The following is a 19,943-nucleotide window of genomic DNA, read 5'->3' as shown; positions in this document are numbered from 1 at the left end:
TGAGAATATCGAGGTGTTTTTGTACCTTAAGCTGCCACTTTACAGTATTTAGAGGCCGACTCCTCCACAGGACACAGAGCTGAAGAGATAAACTGATGTGGAGCTTGATGACTTCCTCCTTCACACTAGCAGGAAGAGTCTCTCCTGAAAGGTCAGGTTTGTTCTCCACAGGTTCAGCCACAAGAGATTCGTCCCATTGAAAGTTTCTTTCTTTGTTTTGTTTCATTTGTTGTTTATAGTTTCAGTTTATATTGCTCATGCTTCTCAGAGTTAAAAAAAAAAAAAAAGCACAATTCTTTTGCTCTTGTGTTTTTCTGTCTGTCAAAGGTGACATAATGACGTGGTGTGGTTTCCTGTTTATTCTCTTCTGGTTCGCAATGATAAAATGCACAACCAACGACCCACGCTAGATAATCAGCCCGTGTGAAAGTCCTCTCTCTGTCTACCTTCTTGTCGTTTCGGTTTTATGTTCTTGCAAAAAGAGTGAATACATATTCATTAACTTTCTGTTATTTGGATGTTTGAAAATACCCCCTTGTGAGTTTCTGTTACCATGGCAATCTGCTCAGGGATTTAAAGGCTGATTGTTGAGAGAAAGAGAGAGTGGCTAAGAAGAGAGAATAAGACCGAGTGATTACTGTTGAGCAATCTAAAAAACACCAATGCTCATTTAATTGTGGTGATTGCCAAACACCATACAAGCATTGCTCTTCACTTCAGGTAACTGTGTGATGAAATCTACAAACTTTGGGATTTTCACAGCAAGCATGACTCAACGCATTGTTTTTACGTCAGATGAAATGTTGCATCATCCTCAAAATGCCTGGCTGATCAGTTTACAAGGAGTCATTGAGATGAATGCCAAGTGTGTTATAGGGTGTGACCCATAAATAAATAATACATATGACATATCATCTAAAACTAAATCCAGTAACTCAGACAAATCCTCGCTGAAAAACAACAACAAAACATAAAAATGTTAACCTTTACCCTAATTAATTTTTTTTTTTAAATTTGCATTAGGTGTACTGATTTTTTTCAAGCTGCATTTAAGTTGCACTCTTTTATTTTGAAAGTAGATGGACTCTACTCTCATTTAGCTAGAGTGTGTGGGTTTGTGTGTATTTGTATTTTTCCAGAGCAGAGTCACATCACTGAGAAACTATTTAAACTGCTCACACTTCTTCCAGGATTTAACTGGCACTTAGACTTTTCTGGGAATCTTTGGCAGGCTCAGTTAAAACTGACTCTTCATTCTGCCACTCTCTCTCTCGGCAGAGCAGGAGCAAAAAATTAAAAACACAAACCATGCCATTTTTCTCCAAAAAGGCTTTTTCATTGAAAGTACACGGAAAAAAACTCATTTCAACAAAGCAACATATCAAATATGTCCTGTCCATATAGACACATCCATGAATGTGTCAATGAAGCCATATCACGATCAGAACTAAATGTTATTCAAAACCTGGTCACAGGCCACTTTCTCTCGACTTACACGAGTGCCTGAGAGTTCAGCTGCAGCCACGACACTCCTTGTCATGCTTGTGTTTGGCTGACTCGATGGCAAATTTGCACGTTCATATCTGTAGGGAATCTGGCAGTGTCACACTGTGCATAGCCCTGTGACAGAGTGGGACAACGGAGCTGGGAGGAGACTCTTAGCTCTCCAGCAGTTCAGGTGAAGTGAAGGAAAAGTTCTGAAACTCCTCCTGGTGGATGGATAGGATGACAGGGTCGTCAATAGGTGTGAGGGTGGGCTCTTCTTGAGTAAAATCCGGGTCAAAGTTGTTGACATCCTCTGGTGTTTTCTAATAAAGAAAAAAATGTATAATAAATAAGAAGAATAAAGAACTATTCAACAACATTTTAGCAAAAAGCCCAGTCACAGCCACAAGGTCAGACAAAGTCAAACACTTCATAATGTCTGGCGAGTACCTTCATTATCATTTATACACACTCTCGTGCCATTAAAAATGTCATCCATGTGACTTACAATCCTGGGCTTGAAGGGGGGCTCTATTTCTCTACGATTTAGTTTCTCCCAATCGATGGCAGTGAAGAAGGCGTGGCTGGTCACAGCGCTCTCTCCGCCCTCTGAGGCCACGCAGCCCAGACGTCGCGCTGGGTTTTTGGTTAAGAACTGTGGGAGGCAAAAGATGGATGAATTCACAAACACTGAAATAACAAATACAAAAAGAAAGAAGAATTAATTTTGAATTAATGACATGAAAGGCACAATTTAAGTGGACTGTTGGAGAGAGTGGATTTCAGCTGATTATTTATTTATGATCAGTACAAAGTCAGGAAATATGATGCATTTTATTCAACCAGATCAGACTTGATATTTTTGGTGGAATGCCAAACTGGACTTGAGCCAGGAGCTCATCCAGTCAATCCCCACCTCCCAACTCAAATAACAAAGCCCACATCCTTGTTTGTGTCTGCCACCTACTGTGGTTTTTTTTTTCAGTTGGACACAGTTCAAGTACGTTCAGTAAACTGAAACTGAGGTGTCCTAACAATAGTGCTGAACTCCTACAGTGTTTCTGACACTGGATTCTTGGTTGGGTGTTTGATGCCTCAAAGAGCGGCCCAAAACAACAACAACAACAACAACAACAACGACAAAAACTAAAAATCAAAAACTTGAACTTGCCTCTGGGAGGAAACTGGAAAAACAACACAAATGTGTTTTGGAAAACTCTGTCTTGGTTGCAGAGTCTCCTCAGGGTCAGCGTGGACATTCAGACCACAACAAACTTAAAAGGCCGTTTCTCCACAGTGACAGTTGTCAGACTAACCTGAAGTCATTGGAAAGATTAATATGTCTTGTCATAGCAGCTCCAAACACTATTAAATACACCAGACTTGCTCTAAACAACACTGCATCCCTCAGCAAAACTAAGCTTACAGAGAATGAGGAAGCAGCTGTGTTGGAATTACAGGACCTGATTTTCCCCATAAGTGACAAAGATCGTTAAAAAAAAGAATTTGCAGGTGTAACCATAATTTAGATTTTTTTTTTCAATTAATAGAAAAACACTTAATGAAATTAAAGTGAAATTATCTGTGGATTAGACAGACTAGTAGGGGTCAATCAGTTCAGGAGCCTACAAACCGCAAAATTTAAGAAAAAATATTCCACTGGAGCTGATGCCATCTTTCCAGGGCTACACGTCAGCTGTGCCATCCTCACAACCAGACCTGCCATGTCAGCATTAGTGCATTATAAAAACCATTTTCCAATACACTGGCAGAAAAGAAACAGTGTTTCAGCTGAAATCTTTAGCCAATTACAGTGGTAAGCTGACAAAATCAATTCACCACTGAACACATTCATAACACATCAAAGACATGTTGGTTTCAGCTTCTGAAATGTAAGCGGCTATTTTACAACAATTATAAATTTTACTTTTGAACTGTGGGTTGGACAAAACAGAGACATGTTTTATGGACACATGTGGAACTGATTCATTAAAAATTGACAGTGAAAATAATTGTTTGTTTCAGCCCTCTTTAATACATTCAATTGATTATCAGCGCCCTAGTGTTTATAGAGCATATTTATTGAAACCATTAATAAATCAATTTTTCATTATTAAATTAATTATTCTCAACAAACTGGCAACATTTCTGTAGACATCCTCCAAAAAACCTGAACATCCTGACAACTGAGCTCATGAACTTGGTCACAAGAACAAGGAGGAGATTGCAGAGGATCAACCTTCAGTAAAAATAGTGCAGCAGCATTCAAATCCACTCACACCGATACGTAACCTGTGACACGGGTTCGGTGCTTCCTCAAGCATGTAGGAATAACAACAGGGATACGAGGAGAGCAGTGTGCAAAGAGAGGAGGAATGGAGGGAGGAGGCCGTTGTATTTATAGCTTGTGTGCTGTGAACCATGCCTTAATATAGTTATGTAAAAGACCCAGGCCAAACAGCTGGCTGGTAAGCTGTATAGGTCTGCCAGTCACTCTGCAGTCTCAATGTCAGTCAGTCTGAATGAAAGCAATTAACACTCGGATCACAGAAATTCAGAACCGAGCCGCTTCAACCTTCGATATCCTAGCACAACATGCTGCAGGATTGGGATATCCTATCCAGGAATACAAGGGATTAGTCCGTTAGTAAATGTTTACACCTTATCTGTATTCCTCCACCATGTTGGTCACAGATCTATTCACAAATTGATTTCCTTTATCGTTTGTCCAGTTAAAAAAAAAAAGAAGAAGCTTAACAGACATTTCCTGTAATTGCGTAATGTGAGCAGAGTCCAACAGATTTGATCTGAGGGGAGTAAAGATAGTTGCCAGCCAGACCTGGCTTTCTTCCAACTTCATTATATCATGAAATTTTTATAGCTGACGAACGACAATCTGTGAATATAAAATGAATAGAGGCAGACTCACAGCTTTGAGTATATTAACTGCCTCCGTGCTGAGCCAAGACGCATAAATAATCTCTTCATTGAGGATGGATTCAAAGAGGTCATCTTCATTTTCAGCCTCGAAGGGGGCGTGTCCTGACAGCATCTCATACAGCAGCACCCCGAGCGCCCACCAATCAACAGAGGGCCCATACGGCAGCTCCTGTAGGATCTGTGGAAACATGTCACAGTATACAAATACAGTTAACTATTACAACTCAAAGAGCATTACGGAGTCCCAACAGCAAACTTTAAACCATGAGGTGTAGTGAGTGGGTGTGTTGGATTAGTGTGCTGCCAGTGAGGCTGCACTGAGGAGTAACTGTTGAGGACAGCAAAGAGGCCTTTCATAAATCCAGACACAGTCTTGGTTGGAAAAAAAAAATCTCTTGAACATGAGGAATCAGACCATCTTAATCCCTCATTATGAAAACCAAGCATGTCTCTGAATGTGCATTCAGATGAGGGATCAGAGTTTGTCAAGTCAACAGTGGCGTTCACAGGCTGACCTCACAGGTGTGCTGCCTTCCAGTGAGTCAGTCTGTGAAGGGACGTGACCGCAATATTTGTTTTTAGTGAGGTGGTGTGATGGAGGGAGGATGGGAATGAACTCAGAGAACCTGCTGGAAGCTGAAAACGATGAATTTTAGTCCTTGGTGGTTATATTGAAAAAAAAAAGGAAATATATAAAGAGCATAACAAAACTTTTGAAAATGTCCTCCCGTATTAGAAATATAGTGGTGAAGGATCTGTAAATTATTGTTATAGTTATTTTGTGTGCCAACTGCGTGTTTTTCGGTTGTGTTAGTTTGAGGGTAGAAACTGACCTCGGGGGCGATGTAATCCGGCGTCCCACAGAAGGTTGTTGTGGTCGCGCCATCAAGTATGGCCTCCTTGCACATGCCAAAATCTGCCAGCTTACAGTGGCCGTCTTTGTCAAGAAGGACATTGTCCAATTTTAGATCCCTGAAAGGCAAGATAAACAGAAAAAAAACAAAGATAAGATATTTGCTTTGTGTATAAGTGTGTATAAGTGGAAAAATAGTCGAGAATCGGCAACCAAACTCCAACTGAAACCATCAGCTGCTAAAATGTCCATTTGTGCTCAGACTCCAGTAGCACACTGTCAGTGACATCTCTAATTATTTCTGATGAAAGTAGAAATTTGTGGTGGGGACAAAGAGAAAGTCCTCTGAGGTCAGTGAGGCTTTGGTAGCAGAGGGAGACACTAACAGACAACTCCCTGACCGAAGAGGAAGCCAAGAAAAGTCAGAAGTCATCATCATTCAGAGGACCCCTCCAGCTGGCAAGAAGGAAAAAAATGCTCTGATGTCAACTTTTATTCTGCTTAAAGGAACGAATAAAATTTGAAAAAAATGCTCTATTTCTATTTGTCTTTTTATTGTCTTTAAAGAAAAACAAACTGGATGTGGCCACCCGTACTGGAGGCAAGCAAAGTAAGAGGCGCATTTGCAGTGCATAGGATTTAGTGGCATATAGTGAAAACAACTGAATAGCCCCTTCCAAGCATGTAAGAAAATCAAAAGTCACAAAAAAAGGCCCTGAAGGCCCTCTGGAGCCAGTCTTTAGTTCGTCCCTTCTGGGCTGCTGTAGAAACATGGCAGTGCAAAATGGCCCGTGCCGTGGAAGAGGATCACTCCCTAAGTAGATGTAAAGGTGGATGATGGTATGTTGTGTGTGTTTGTGAACTGACTTAAAAGGAATTTTTATTTTTTTAATTTTAAATATAATCAACCCTCCCTTAATGGAGCCAGCAGAAATTAATCGCGAGTTACTTTATCTTATTAGATTTCACTCCTTATTTAAGTTAATAGATGGACAATAATAACATTGTGTGTTGGAGGTTTAGTTGTTCTGATAAATGACTATGTTGGCAGAAATTGTTTTGCATTTCGGACTCATTAATAATATGCAGACAAAACAGTGGTGACAGTAAGTCTTAAGAATGAGTGGAATAAAAGATCAAATATGTTGTAATATCAGTAGAGGCATCTCTCCCATTGGTGACTGTGCATGTGAATGCCTCCATAACCAAACACTGGAGCACCTCTTGCTCTCTGTTCATGTCAGCTGGTGCGCTGTCATCTGACAGTGATTAAACTTGCTGAACGTGAGCTCTGGAGTTAAGCTCTAATCTGAGATCAGGTGACCCAGTTTCAGACCAAGGTCACTTCACAGAGATGGCCTAAAGCTGGACAGAAGACACACAGCCTGTGATGCTACATTACATTACAGTCTTTAGGCAAATTTTGTACAACTTTAAAGCAAGTGATTTTGTTATTTCCTATTTTTATCAACAACAAAAAAAGGATCCCGAGTGATTTTCATTAAAAAAAAAAAAAGGATAACAAACAGAAATACAAAAAGGCTGAAAAGGATACAGTCTGACTGCTGACCAAGCACTGGTTTGGTTGGATTAATCTGGTTTTCTCTTTTCTACCCTAAACTGATTGTGTAACACTGACTCATATCCTCATAGTACACGTCCTTCACAGCATAATGAACAGGCCAAAGGAGAGCAGCTCTGATGCTCACACAGCATCCAGCCAAAGAGCGCCCAGACTACAGCATGTAGGAGCATGATGCAAATTACCAACGAATAACTCTGAACTCCTTCATCCACCAACATCATCACACTTGAAAGACAAGTCTGACTTAGACTTTGAACCTCCTCACAGGCAAAGTGGTGTTCACAGTAACAAAGCTGCTGCAGCGTTGGCACCACTGATGCACAAAACAACTGACTGGGGAAAAGATATGAGTTGCACAAATATGAACATTTCCAAAGAAGCAAAGAGGAAGTATGACGCACAGAATGAGGTGTTGTTTTTTTTTTTTTACAACGGTTAGAGGTTAAACGCACATCTTGATAAACTATCTCAATCTTCAGAAATCCATATGCGTCAATTTAGGATAATATAAATATTTGTAATATTCTGTTCCCTTCACATGGCTTGTTCTCTGTGCTGGTGGTAGGGAATAAGAAAACAAAAAAGCAAAAAAAAAAAAATCAACATTACAACATCCCACTTCTCTGGCTCAGACTCAAATAAGCTTCACAAAGTGTTTATTTCAGGGTAATTGTCCTGGATTACATGACATGATACAGTGTTAACCCCCCCACCCCCCAATACACACACACACACTTAATTGGCTCTCCTCACTAAATCTATTAATTGTTAAAGTTAGCCAGTGTGGGTTCAGACTGTGAAATTGAACCTTCAGGCATCTAAAAAGCCTTATAACAAGACTTCTGTTTGAGGACGACTGCAGCCGTAAATATGGACCTGGTTTGGCCACAACTGAGCAGCTTGGAAGACTTACCTGAAGCTAAAAGAGCCAGGCTTAGATAACTAGTCAGGTCATGAGAAGACATGCATATTACACAACAGAGCGACTGGGGCAGTGGGAGCTCTCGTCTTCTCACACTGGCCTGATGTGCAAGATCGTTATTTTAGTTGTAGCTTGCCAACTGTGTGTGGCCTTTTAAGCTGACACTCATGCTATGTGGTGCATGCTGGCACAAGGGACACGGACCACTAAATATAACTTTACTGTTAGTTCACATGATGCCCCTCTTCCCTATCATCATCACTGGCAAGGAGCCAGCTGCTCTGCCAGAAGACAATTTGAAAAGGGTCTCAAAGGATAGACTCAAAATATCTGAGGCTGAGAAAAGAGCAACACCATAAAAAGAAAACAAAAAAATCTGTATACATTTTTTTTTTCCTGATTCATCTGATCAATTCATATTTTTTTCCTGTGTTCTACTGTCTGTGGCACCTGATCTTTGATTGTAGTACGTGTGTCGGGTTCAAACCTGTAAATGATGCCTTTGTCGTGCAGGAACATGAGAGCGGAGGTGATCTCCGCTGTGTAGAAACATGCTCTGGCCTCTTCAAACTTCCTGGACTTCTGGATGTGGAACATGAGATCACCGCCATTCACAAACTCCATCACGAAGAAGAGACGGTCCTGCCATATGAAGTAGGAGATGACATTTACACGTGTGCACGCAAACCCCACAGGCCTCATGGGAGTTCCCATGTTATTAAGCAGTCCAAGAACTTGTGACCATGAACATACTGAGATTGCTTCAAGGATGTTACATGGCTGCCGCTCATAAATCTCAAAGGGCTGTGTGATGGATTCCTGTGCAACCAACCACAGTTTAAAGCTCGCAAAAAAACTCAGGAAAATAGTGATCAAACTCATAAATCTTTCTTTCTCATTACAGGCTGTGGTCAATAGGTGATCTGGAAGATGTGAGCCTGGGGAAAATAGAGGACATGATTTACAGATATGCCCATAAAGCCTCCTGAAGTGATCAGGACATTCAGGCACAGCTGACTCTGTTTAACTTTTCTTTGGTTGAGAGAGGTCTGTTTTTTCTCCCAGCGGTTACATGCATAATATCTCAGAAGGTTGTGCTGCACAGGCCGAGTAGGCAACTCTCTGTGTGTGTGGTCCAGCAGGACAACGGAACCAATCTAGACTCCACACTGGAGCAGTTTCCTCGTCGTACATTTCTACTGTCTCACAAAGCAACAAAAATCTAGAACACTAACTTTTGAGTTCAGACGTACAAATCAGGATTTGTTGAAGGAACGTGGTGCACTGTTTGTTGTTTGTTGAGAAATGTCTCTGTTTGGACATTCAAATAATCATCGACTCCATTTCCTGGATCGGCCCCTTTCAAAGTTTCGTCATATTAATTTAGTTTTCTTACAACCTACAGGAACTTAATGAGCAGTCAACAGTTCAATTACGCAAGAACACAAAATGAGGTGTGCTGGTGGGACCAGAAATATTCTGTGATTGTGTGTGTGTGGGTTGTTGAGGGGAACTGTGTTATTGTGACACTTCACTCAGTCCCACTATATTTTGATCTGAAGTTAAGTATGGCAGTGGCGGTTCAGTCAGCTAAAGCAGATTAGAAGAGTCCTGTCTCAGCAGAAAAGAGCAGCTCTGACAGCCCAGCTTCATTCACTCTCTTCCAGCTGGTCACTCATGCATAAGACTGGTAAACTGCTGCCACCTTCTGACCAACAGATGTAACATGGAAGACTAAAGCAATAGTGAGCACAAAACATAAGAGCACAGATTGAATGTGTGGCAGATTCATGGGTTCATTGGATGGATTTGTGTTTTTGAAGTGGTCCCAGCATTGAAGATTTTTTTCTTTTTTACATTTTTAAAATCCCGTAACAAAAACACAAGTATTGGCATGGCAGATCACCACTAGGGGGCAGTGAAATACTGTTCTGGGAAATTTTTAACCAATCATGGAATGCATTTATGGGAAAGCAAAGCCGTAAGAATGAAAATGCTAATATACGAAAAAATGTATGGTTCTTGTAAGAAAGATGTAGGTGTGATTCAGCAGAGGGACACAATTACATTCAAATGCATTGAACTGAAACACAGTGTATGCATGTGTATACTAACCGGTGTCTGGAAGCAGCAGAACAACTGTGTGAGGTAGGGGTGGCAGCGAGCCAGTGACAGCACCCGCTTCTCTGTCATGGTGCAATCAACATCATCATCCTGCAAAATGATGTCCTTCTTCAACACCTTGACCGCAAAAACCCGGTCTCTGCCGTTAAGCCTCGCCAGCATCACCTGCAGATACAACAGGCCCACAGCACCGTTACAGTAGCAGGAAAAAGGATGCAAACCTTTAAGAATTCTTTATTTTACAACATTGATTGGTCGTAACATGTGATTTACTTCAATTGTAATTTTTATCGAACACAGTCAATAACAATCACAATGCTGCTGTCCAACATGCAGGAGGAATTCTGGAACACATCGTTGTGTTGTCTGGTGGGGTGAACACAGCGTCTTTTTTTTTTTTTTACCCATCGCGTAGTGCTTTGGGTTCAAATTGCAAAAAAAAAATCAACCTTAGTTTTATTCATCCATAAAACATTGTCCCATTAGCAATGCGGACTGTCAAGGTGCTTGTTGCAAACTTCAGGAAAGAAGTCTCATTCCTAGGATTGTTTTTTACCATTCGTAATGAGGACCGTTCTCCATTGTGCTTAACCCAGTGGGGTTTGCATACTTTTTCCAATCTACAATGTGAATGCTTTGAATAAAGCATGCAATATGGACAACAACAATGCAATGATTTCTGTGTTATTGGTTAAAATCTGTTATGTTTGTTCATTTTTGTAACTTGGATGAAAATCTGATCATGAATGCAGAAAAGTTCAAGGGTTCCACTTAATTTCTTCTTGACAATTCACAGCTTTTCCTCATGCCAGTCTCACCTTTATACTTTTTTGTCTTCATGTGACTTTGAACTACTTTCAAGTGATTTTGAACTACTTTCAAGTAAAATGTTATATTGGTTGATAAATTCGCACAATGTTTTTGAACGCAGCTGCCAAATAGAGTGTATTCTACACTCTTCCTTATTCTTCACTTAGGTCATCATTACACAGAGCAATTCCTTTTATCCCCTCTTGTTATTCCCACCTTGCCAAAGCTGCCCTTGCCAAGCACTTGAAGGAATGTGAAGTCTGAAATTCCCAGCCGAGGGACCTGCAGCTGGGAGCCTGTGCTCTCCCTCCTTTCAGAGGGTGAGCTCTTCTGGTCCGAACATTTATCCTGTCAGTGCAAAAAAAAAAAAAAAAAAAGGGGGTTACCTGATTATAGTCACATTCATGTAGAATTCACAATCATTTGACCCATTCTGGAAATCAAAGCATTTGTACCACTGGGTTTCGTATGGAAAGTCCTCCAGCCTGCAAACCCATCTCTGCAAGCTTGTTGGCCAGTTCCACACTGTTCACCCCACAGTTAGGAGCGACGTTGCCTTTGCAGCGAATGTGAACGTTCATTTTGCAGACTGAAAAGTGAAAACCACATTCAATAACAGACAAGTTCCAGATCTTGATTTTGGGGCACATTTTTCTGACATGGCTCTTACTTTTACAGTGCAGCCCCTGTCTGACTATTCCCCACAGCAGTGAGCCGCAGTGGTCACAGAAGGTGGGCGACTTGTAGTTGTGGATGTTGAACTTGTGAGGTATGTTGATGCTGAAGCCTTGATTTACGGGCTGCTGAGAGAGGACACACAGAGAACACATACCGTAAACAAACCTCGATGTGCTGTGCCAGTCTGTTCAACAATGCATGTCATTATTCTAACTTTAAACTGCCAGGGAGTTGGTTCCTATTTTAGTCATAGCGGCTTTGTTTCTGTTCGTTGCTACATTTGCTTCGTTCAGAGTTTCCCAAGGAAGAGAAACTTGTGATGTTCATCAAAATATAGTAACGAAGAGCAAAACGGTCACGTTCAACTGCTAAAATAAGCACGGGTGCAATTATAGAAACATAAAAGTGTGTGACAGACATGAGTGGAAAAGTAAAGTGTGGTACAGTGTTCTGGCTCAGTGACCAGCTCAGACAAAACACAGAAACAGGAAGCTCTACAGTCTTCTGATCACTGCAGGTGCTAGAGGTAGGTGTGCGTGTGTGTGTGTGTGTGTGTGTGTGTGTGTGTGTGTGTGTGTGTGTGTGTGAATGCGTTGGAGGGGGCAGCTATTTCTTCCACATCCTGTATTACTAAAAAAAAAAAAAGCTGCTTAAATAAAATATGGTGCGAGTGCTAGAAACCTTTGGACACACTGATTACTTCGTTATTGATCAAGTTTTCTGTAAAGACAAGAAATCCTGCTGCTGTAACAGTAAAGCGATGCTGTTACAGGAGGACTATTATGATGTGGATGAAAGTGTAATAGGTGATCAAACTGTTGTTACCTGTTCTTTTGCTGGTTTCTTCATGCGTGGACACACAGTCACGACCTGCTTGTGGCATCTTTTGTGAACTACACAGGTACACACTGAGAAAAAGAGACATTCAGTGTCCAACTACTCCTGTCTGTATGTTGAAAAACATGTGGAGAAAGGCAAGAAAGAGAAAATAAGGTGTGCTCACCTTGACACTGGTAACCCTGCTTTCCAAAAACGCCCCTGTAACAACAGACAGAGACACACTCAGATCCAGTTTACAGTCCACACAGATGCATGCAGGCTCCAGTGATTTGTCCTTGACTCTCCACTTTCTCACCAGATGAACTCTTTGCAGTGAAAACAGAAGGTGGGCTGACGGAGGAAAGTGGACATGAACTTGTGTCCATTAACCTGGTGGATCCTGCGTTTCACGGCCCCCTGCCGCTTCCTTGTGAACTGCTTGTAGGTTTTCCCTTTAATGATGGCATCATCTGGTAACGAGAGCAAAATATAAATCAATAGAGACGATGTGTGCCTGTCAAGTAGTCATAGCGCCACACACTGACCCAATACCTCCTTAAAGTAAAGGTTTCAAAATACATTCAAATTGACTTATTATATTGTGGGATTTCCTTTCCTGGCTATAGGTAGTCTTTTTAGACTTGTATGTGAAGTGGATAACTCATTCTGACAAAAATCCAGCTCTATGTAGATTTCAGTTCTGGGTTAAGTTTTACGACCCTGAACGTTACTGTTCTGGTTTGTTTTCGGCCACAGCATGCAGCTCTTTTCCGCTACAAATACCCTCTAAATGTCCATTGTACACTACCTGCTCAGCACAAAGCGGTCATCTGATAAAGTTAGTGACTAGCTGCTGAAGAAAATTGGGGCATTTAGCAGCCAGAGACAGACATTTTCAACAGGAGTTGGTACAGAGCTCCAAATGGAGGCCTATATTTTGTCTTTGTTATTTCTTTTAATACTCCGTGATTTTTCCGTCACTAAAAGGTCAGAACATTGTGAAAAATGTCAGTCACAGTTTCCCAGAACAACGCGTGGCATCTTCAAATTGCTTGTTTTGTCCAACCAACAGACCAAAAGTAGTCAATTTTAAATGATGTAAAATAGTCAAAAGCAGCAAATCGTTGAATGTGAGAAGCTTGAACATGCACGTTTGGCAGTTTTGCTTGACAAATGAATGAATGAATTCACCAACAAACCGATGATAAAAATTGTTGCCATATTTAAATTAAAACCATTAATTGAGCCAGTACTGCTCCAATTCTACCCAAAATATGTTTAGATACAGCGGCCCAACATTTCTTGTCTGACAGAATCCTAACAAAGGATTTTCCATCCCTAAATAAAGTAACATAATATAATTTCTCAATCTTTTCCGTATCATCCAGCTTTAACTGTGGCATGTCAGAAAGATCCAAAACTTTGTTAAATTAAGTTTTGTATCTTTTAAATTGATCAATTCCTCTCGATCATACAGGACAAACAAGAAGACTTGTGGAACAACAGACTAAAGAATAAAAGTTTTGAGAGATAATATTGTGTAAGTTTGTATGTGATGCTTCCCCTTTGTGCACATATGCATGGTGTAACTGTATGTTTCAGCTCTCGAGTTGTGTGATGCTATTTGGGACATAAAAACCACACGTGTTACGGAAACTTGCTGAGCCCACAGCAAGCCCCTGCAAACATCAGCTGTGGTGGTATGAAGAGGGGGCTTATAGTCACTGCAAGACCTTTATTATATGCACAACTACTCCAGCTTTATTTGTTGCGTTGATTTTTCTTTCAAACATTGGACATTACAGAAGTTATATTATTGTGACAGTATGAACATAGTGTGTTATCATTTAGCAAAGTTAGACTTTACAAATGAATGAATCCAAGGAATCTTTTTGGATTTGGTTTTACTTGAATATTCATTTAAACATGAATTTGATCATATATGTAATGTTGCAGACATTTGCCACATGATGATACACTGTATATCAGTGTCAAAATATATTTTATTAATATCATGATAATGATTCCACCCACACTGCCCAGCTCTATTACTAACAGCATGAGCTTGCGGTTTCTATCACTGTATGTTCTGCGGCTGTTGGGAGCACCTGACAGGATCAAATATGAAAAGGAAATATTGGAAGAGTCTTTGTTTCAAAGTGTATAAGAGTAGTGCAACGGATTAGAACAACGTAGCATGCAGGTCATTGTAAAGGTAACCAAACTTCACTTTAAACAGACCTCTGTGGACGCGTCCAGCTCGTCACATTAAAAGGCTTCATGTCATTGGTTAAAGGATCCTCTATGTACTGTATGTTAGCCCGTCAGTGCTGACATGAATAAAGCAAAAACTATTTTTCCTCGAAACAGATTAGCTCCATGGAGCATACCTGACACATACCAGCCTATTGAGACAGCCAAGAGTCCACATTTACATATCCATGCATGCACATCTATTTTCAAAGCCACTGCTATTACAGCAACACAGGAATTTCTAATGACTCGCGGATAGTATACGGGAAACAGACGGCTGAGTTTCACCGACGAAAAAAAGAAAAGGTAGTGAGTATGAGTTGGTGTAAATAGCTGCTGTTGTTGAGGAGTGTGAAGGAGAGGTGCCGAGTCAATATTTGCATGTGAGGAGGAACACTGGGCTGAATTTCAATCCAGTGCAGCAGTCATACCATCAGTGAAGGATCCAGTGAGCGTAATGAGAACATAGACTTTGCCGTCCGGCTCCAAGTCCATCTGCAGACACAAAAACACAACGCACAATTATTTCTGTTCACTCAAATAACAAAACCAAAACCAAAATTCATTCTTAGAAAAAATTTGAATCAAATCAAAATTAAAGATATGAAAAATGCATATTAAACAAAAAGTGACTCCCCCTAAAAAGTTACCAGAAATATGTTACATTTGAGGGTTTTGAAAGTATATTTGAAACTTGGAGTTGTTTGGTTAAAATGTGCTTTCGTTTCAGTGATGATGCTGTGTGACATTTGAGCTTCTTTGCTACACTGAGGACGCAGCTATATGACGACGTATTTTTGCATTCCTCAGTGTACATAATGTCGAAGGAATCTGGACACCGTGGCAAAGACGGGAAACCAGGTGCAGCAGGTTGGGCTGGTTTGCAGAGGTTGCTGTGACCTAATAATCAGCTGTGACTTCTCTTTTAAACATAATCACCTACATACAGAAGAGGGTATCTTTGAAGGTGGACAGTGACAGGCAGAGCAAGACATTTCCTGCAGCAACCGCTGAGTGGAAACTTAAGTCAATGTATGCTTAAACTAAGACCTGTTTATCTTCCATACACCCCTTCCTGGAAAATCTTGACAGCCAATCAAATGCTTAAATACAAAGTAAAAGACGTCAAGTAAACTGTGACAACACAGTCAACACACTTTAGTGTAAAAATCTCATTTCAAGGAGATCATTTCAAAGATCTCTGCATTTGTTTTCAGTTACCTGCTCATATCCCGTTTCTACTGTCTAGACGGCAAGTTTGACATACCTTTGCTATTTACACACTTTCTTACTTTAGACAAGGAACTACAAAGCTGCAGCGCATAAATAGATTTCTGAAATTTCTCTCTCATCTGTTGAAACAGCTCAACTGGAGAGGGAGTCGCTGGAGAGCGATTGGTTGTTGTTTAAATCTATCTTTGAGTTACTATCCCTCCGCTACAGCTCGGCAAAGGAATTTGTGATTAAAAAGACTTGACTTTACATTTCTAATTATATAATTTAAAAAAAAGAACTAATACTGTGACCAATAACTCTTTATGTCTAGTGAGCGTTGCTTTGAGACCGATCTGAAGAAATGTGGACTCACGATGGAGCAGAACTGATCTAAAATAGATGTATGCAATGGAAGCTTGATGATGTTGGTGAAAAGCAGAACATGTATTGCTGTATCACAGAGGAAGACGTTTCTTTCCGTCTTTCTTTTTTAGAATCACAGGCAGGTGACGGGGCCCTTTTTCCAGTCGAGCATGCAGTATACGAGACCTTAGTGGAAAATGATAAAGGGCCACATTTAACCCACTTTCAGTTTCATCTGAGTAACCACTCCACTAACACAGACCCACAGATAATTCAACATGGATGAGAGTTAACTTAATATAGAATAAATAGCTGCTAAATAATTGAGTAGCAATTGAAAAATGTTGTATGTTCTATGTTGTGTTAGCATGTGGGAGGCAAAGGAAATGGCCTTTCTGTCTAAATGTCATGTGTTGAATGTCTCATACCCGAGATGATGTCAGCCCTGAGAATAAAACACTTAAGGTTCAAAGCAGTAGTTGAGTAACTTCCTGAGAAACTTTGTTTAAGTTGTGCTTATGTTGCTTAAGCATGTTGTGGCCGGTGAACTGTACTTCTCTGTGGTCTGCTGGGGGAGCAGCATTGGAGCCGGAGACACCAACAGACTTAACAAACTGGTTCAGAAGGCCGGCTCCATCGTCGGCTGCAAACTGGACAGCCTGGAAAAGGTGGTGGAGAGGAGGACGCTGAACAAACTATTATCCATATTGGATAATCCTGACCACCCTCTCCACCACCTGCTGCAAGGACAGAGGAGCACTTTCTCTAAAAGATTCCTCCAGCTCCGCTGTCACAAGGACAGATACAGGAGATCATTCCTGCCCACCGCTATCAGACTATACGATAACTCATCCATCACACAACAATGACACCTTTGCACTGCTGTTTTGTTTTAATTCATTGCACTGTTGTTTAGTTTAGTTTATTTGATATTAATTTATTTCATTTTATTGTATAGAATGTGCATTTTTTATTTTTTTATTTTATTATATTCAATATTTTTGCCCTGTATATGCTGCTGGAACATACAAATTTCCCTCTTTGAAAGTATATATCTATCTATCTCTCTATTTTATAGTCCACTAAACAGCAACAGAAAAGACATCCAACGTTTTGTGAATGGAGCGGAAGGAGTTTACTTCTCGGAGAGGGGTGGACACACTGACAAAAAGGTAAGAGAGAGCATCTGGATGAGAGGCAACAGAGAGGGAGTCTTATAGCAGAGAGCCCTTGAGCAGTGATCAGGTGGTGGGAACACTGCGGTAAACAGCAGCGTGGGCGTGTGGAGGCTTGCGTCTTCATGAAAGAAACCAGGCCAGCACATCTTCTGCACAACAAAGCACAAAAACCTCTTCACAGTTCAGATCGAGCCGATAATAACTTGAAGTGAGAAAGCCAACTTCACTAACCAATTGCTTCTTGTAAAACTGCAGGCCAAGCTGCACTTTCATACCACTTCCCCTTAATGCCTGGGGTCTTGTGAAAATGTGTTCAAAGCTGTCGTGAATGATATTTGTTGCCTCAGGTTTTCTCAATTGATCTGGCACTCAGCCGGCTCAAAAGTACACAGAAGTACATTGAGGAGTCTTTCTCATGCCTGCACAAAATGAACTAGTTTACTAATTATTGCTTCATAGAATCTGCAGGGAGTGACTGCAATGAAGTGGTGTAAGTATTTATTGAAAAAAAGAAATGTTATAAGAGACTTGGCAAGAGAAAGTGACAACTAGTAAGTTGTGGTGTTTAAGTTACATATTCATTTCTACAAAACTGTACTAATATAATTTGTGGTATTGCGGCATTTGTTTGTAAACTGCTGTTTCATTTTATTGGTCTTAGATTACTGCCAACTCAATTGTTGTGTACTTTTTGACATAGACATAACATTCAGACAAATTGTACTTTGAACAAATGTGACCTGACAGACAAGTAACAATACTGGTTGGAGGATGTGTAAACACCTGCGGTGGCTTACAGTCCTGGAGGGATGAAAGTAAGTCACAGGAGGGAAACTCCAGATTGAAGGGGCAGTTTATGTTTGTGTCTGGAGTGAGACGAACCTGGTACTTTACATAAAGCTGCAATAAGATCAACTTTTTTCATTCACTTGTTCAAATGTGCATGAACACTGTCAAAACGTTAACATTTACAAAGACTACGAGTTGCTTCACATCTCAATCAACCAAGTGTGAGCAACTTGGAAATCTGGAAACTTGCGTTATAATAATTGGACCATAATAGGTCATAAGGGTACAGCAGGCTGAACTCGTTGCAGGCGTGGGCAGCGTGTTAGCCTGTGCACCAAGTGTTCACGAGTAAAATTAACACCTCTTCACAGCAGTGGCATGTTTGGTTTCACACCATGTTTGCTCTTTATCACAGCAACTGCCTCCAAGCCAGCGTTCCGGTCCAGCGCATGCCTGAACCATGCAGATGTGACGGTGTCATGCTTCAGAAAAACCTGCGCACCGACACCGGTTTGATCTCCTCTCACTGAGCAGCAGGGATGTTTAGTGTGTCTGTGCCGACAAGATAGTGTTTACAGGCAGAACAACAGAAAGCTACTCGCAGGGAGACGTCTGGTGAACATCACTCCGAGCTTCGTGACATGTTTTGTTTCATGAAAATACAGTACAGGTGGAAACGGTCTCAGAGAAACTACAATACTGCTGTGAAGGGAAGAGAGTGTTGCTCCTTAGGGAATCTACACCTTTTTCCAATTCTGACTTTTTTTGATGTTGACTATTTTAATCTAAACCTATTTATAGGAACTACATTTTTAGTTGCAGTGTTGGCTCCCCTACAAAATAGTGTTTAGTGGAGCAATTGCACTTATAAAATGTCGTTTTGAAATTAAAACATATTAGTGTGGATGTAGCCAAAGTCTGGGTCGATTTGGGGTGTCTTTGGTTCCGAGTTGAGCCACGTTGCTTGGACTCTGGTATTGAACCCACTTGTAAGTCTAAGTGTACCATTTCAATGCACGTGATGCAATAATAATTCACCTCATAAATCATGACATACTGCTTTACCCTGCATGATATACACACCCATTAATGATAATAAGTATCTGTGGTTTTGTGGTATTGCTCAGCCCAATTCTCATGTCATGCGTAATGAGGTGGGGATGGATGAACCTGCGCCCGGCAGTAAAGTTGTGCCCCATGGCGGCCGGAATTGTTATTCCGGCCATGTTTACGCATGAAGGTTGGAAACATATTGACATGATAGTTTTTACTCACCCAGCCCTCAAACGTCTCCCCTGTGTTGGAGGTTTTGATGAGGTTATCGAACTGAATGGTGCAGTTGGCCACAAAGTCATCATATCCGATTGGAGTGTCGTGGAAAACGGCCAGCTCTATTTGTTTCCCGTTGTTCACGTTGAGGCAGAACTCCTCGTTGTAAGTGGGCATGTTGGTTTTCTGTTTGGTGTGAGTCTGTCCTATTTTGTAGTCGTCCACCTTCACAACCATGTAGGGGTCCAGAGCTGGAGGAGCTTTGTTGAAGATGACAGAGTGGCGGAGGGAGAACTTTGTTGGTTTAAGGTCCACCGCCTCGCCGATCCGGACCTTCAGATATCCATTAAACTTCATTTTAACCGAGCCTATTTACGCGACAATAATAAAAAAATTTAAAAAATAAAAAATAATAATAATAATAATTCACAAGAATCCAAAAAGTAAAAACAAGATGCCTAAAAAGGCATTCACGTCCACTTCATATCAACACCGACCAAAGTAGTGCTGTGAGAAAATCCTAGTTTACAGTCTCTCCGGTTTTCACTCCTGTACCCGTTGACCTCGCGCCTCTGTCTCCGTACACGCACTTACAGTCAGCGCCCAAAATGCTGAACACTCTCGCTCTGAACCTGTTTCAAAAAGTTTCAGTAAATAGGA

General features: G+C 40.9%; 1 protein-coding gene across 2 annotated transcripts; it reads right to left on the bottom strand.

Moving 5' to 3' along the window:
- Window positions 1-523: 523 nt before the first annotated feature.
- On the bottom strand, window positions 524-19,943 carry prkcha (protein kinase C, eta, a). Of its 2 annotated transcripts, none has more exons than XM_069152260.1 (14): window positions 19,290-19,943; window positions 14,901-14,964; window positions 12,533-12,686; window positions 12,401-12,435; window positions 12,223-12,305; window positions 11,390-11,522; window positions 11,175-11,308; window positions 10,936-11,067; window positions 9,901-10,074; window positions 8,273-8,427; window positions 5,259-5,397; window positions 4,415-4,603; window positions 1,994-2,140; window positions 524-1,808 (listed from the first exon to the last, which is right to left on the bottom strand). In XM_069152260.1, the coding sequence occupies exons 1-14, from the start codon at window positions 19,638-19,640 to the stop codon at window positions 1,659-1,661; spliced, it is 2,040 nt and encodes a 679-aa protein (XP_069008361.1). In that variant the 5' UTR covers window positions 19,641-19,943; the 3' UTR covers window positions 524-1,658. The 2 variants fall into 2 exon arrangements, with proteins under 2 accessions (XP_069008361.1, XP_069008362.1); XM_069152261.1 differs by having other exon boundaries at window positions 11,390-11,519.

Source organism: Embiotoca jacksoni, unplaced genomic scaffold (genome assembly GCF_022577435.1).
Source record: "Embiotoca jacksoni isolate LCO1_2020_lvr unplaced genomic scaffold, fEmbJac1.0.p SCAF_18, whole genome shotgun sequence".
NCBI lineage: Eukaryota > Metazoa > Chordata > Actinopteri > Embiotocidae > Embiotoca > Embiotoca jacksoni.
This window is presented reverse-complemented; position numbering and strand designations above follow the sequence as displayed.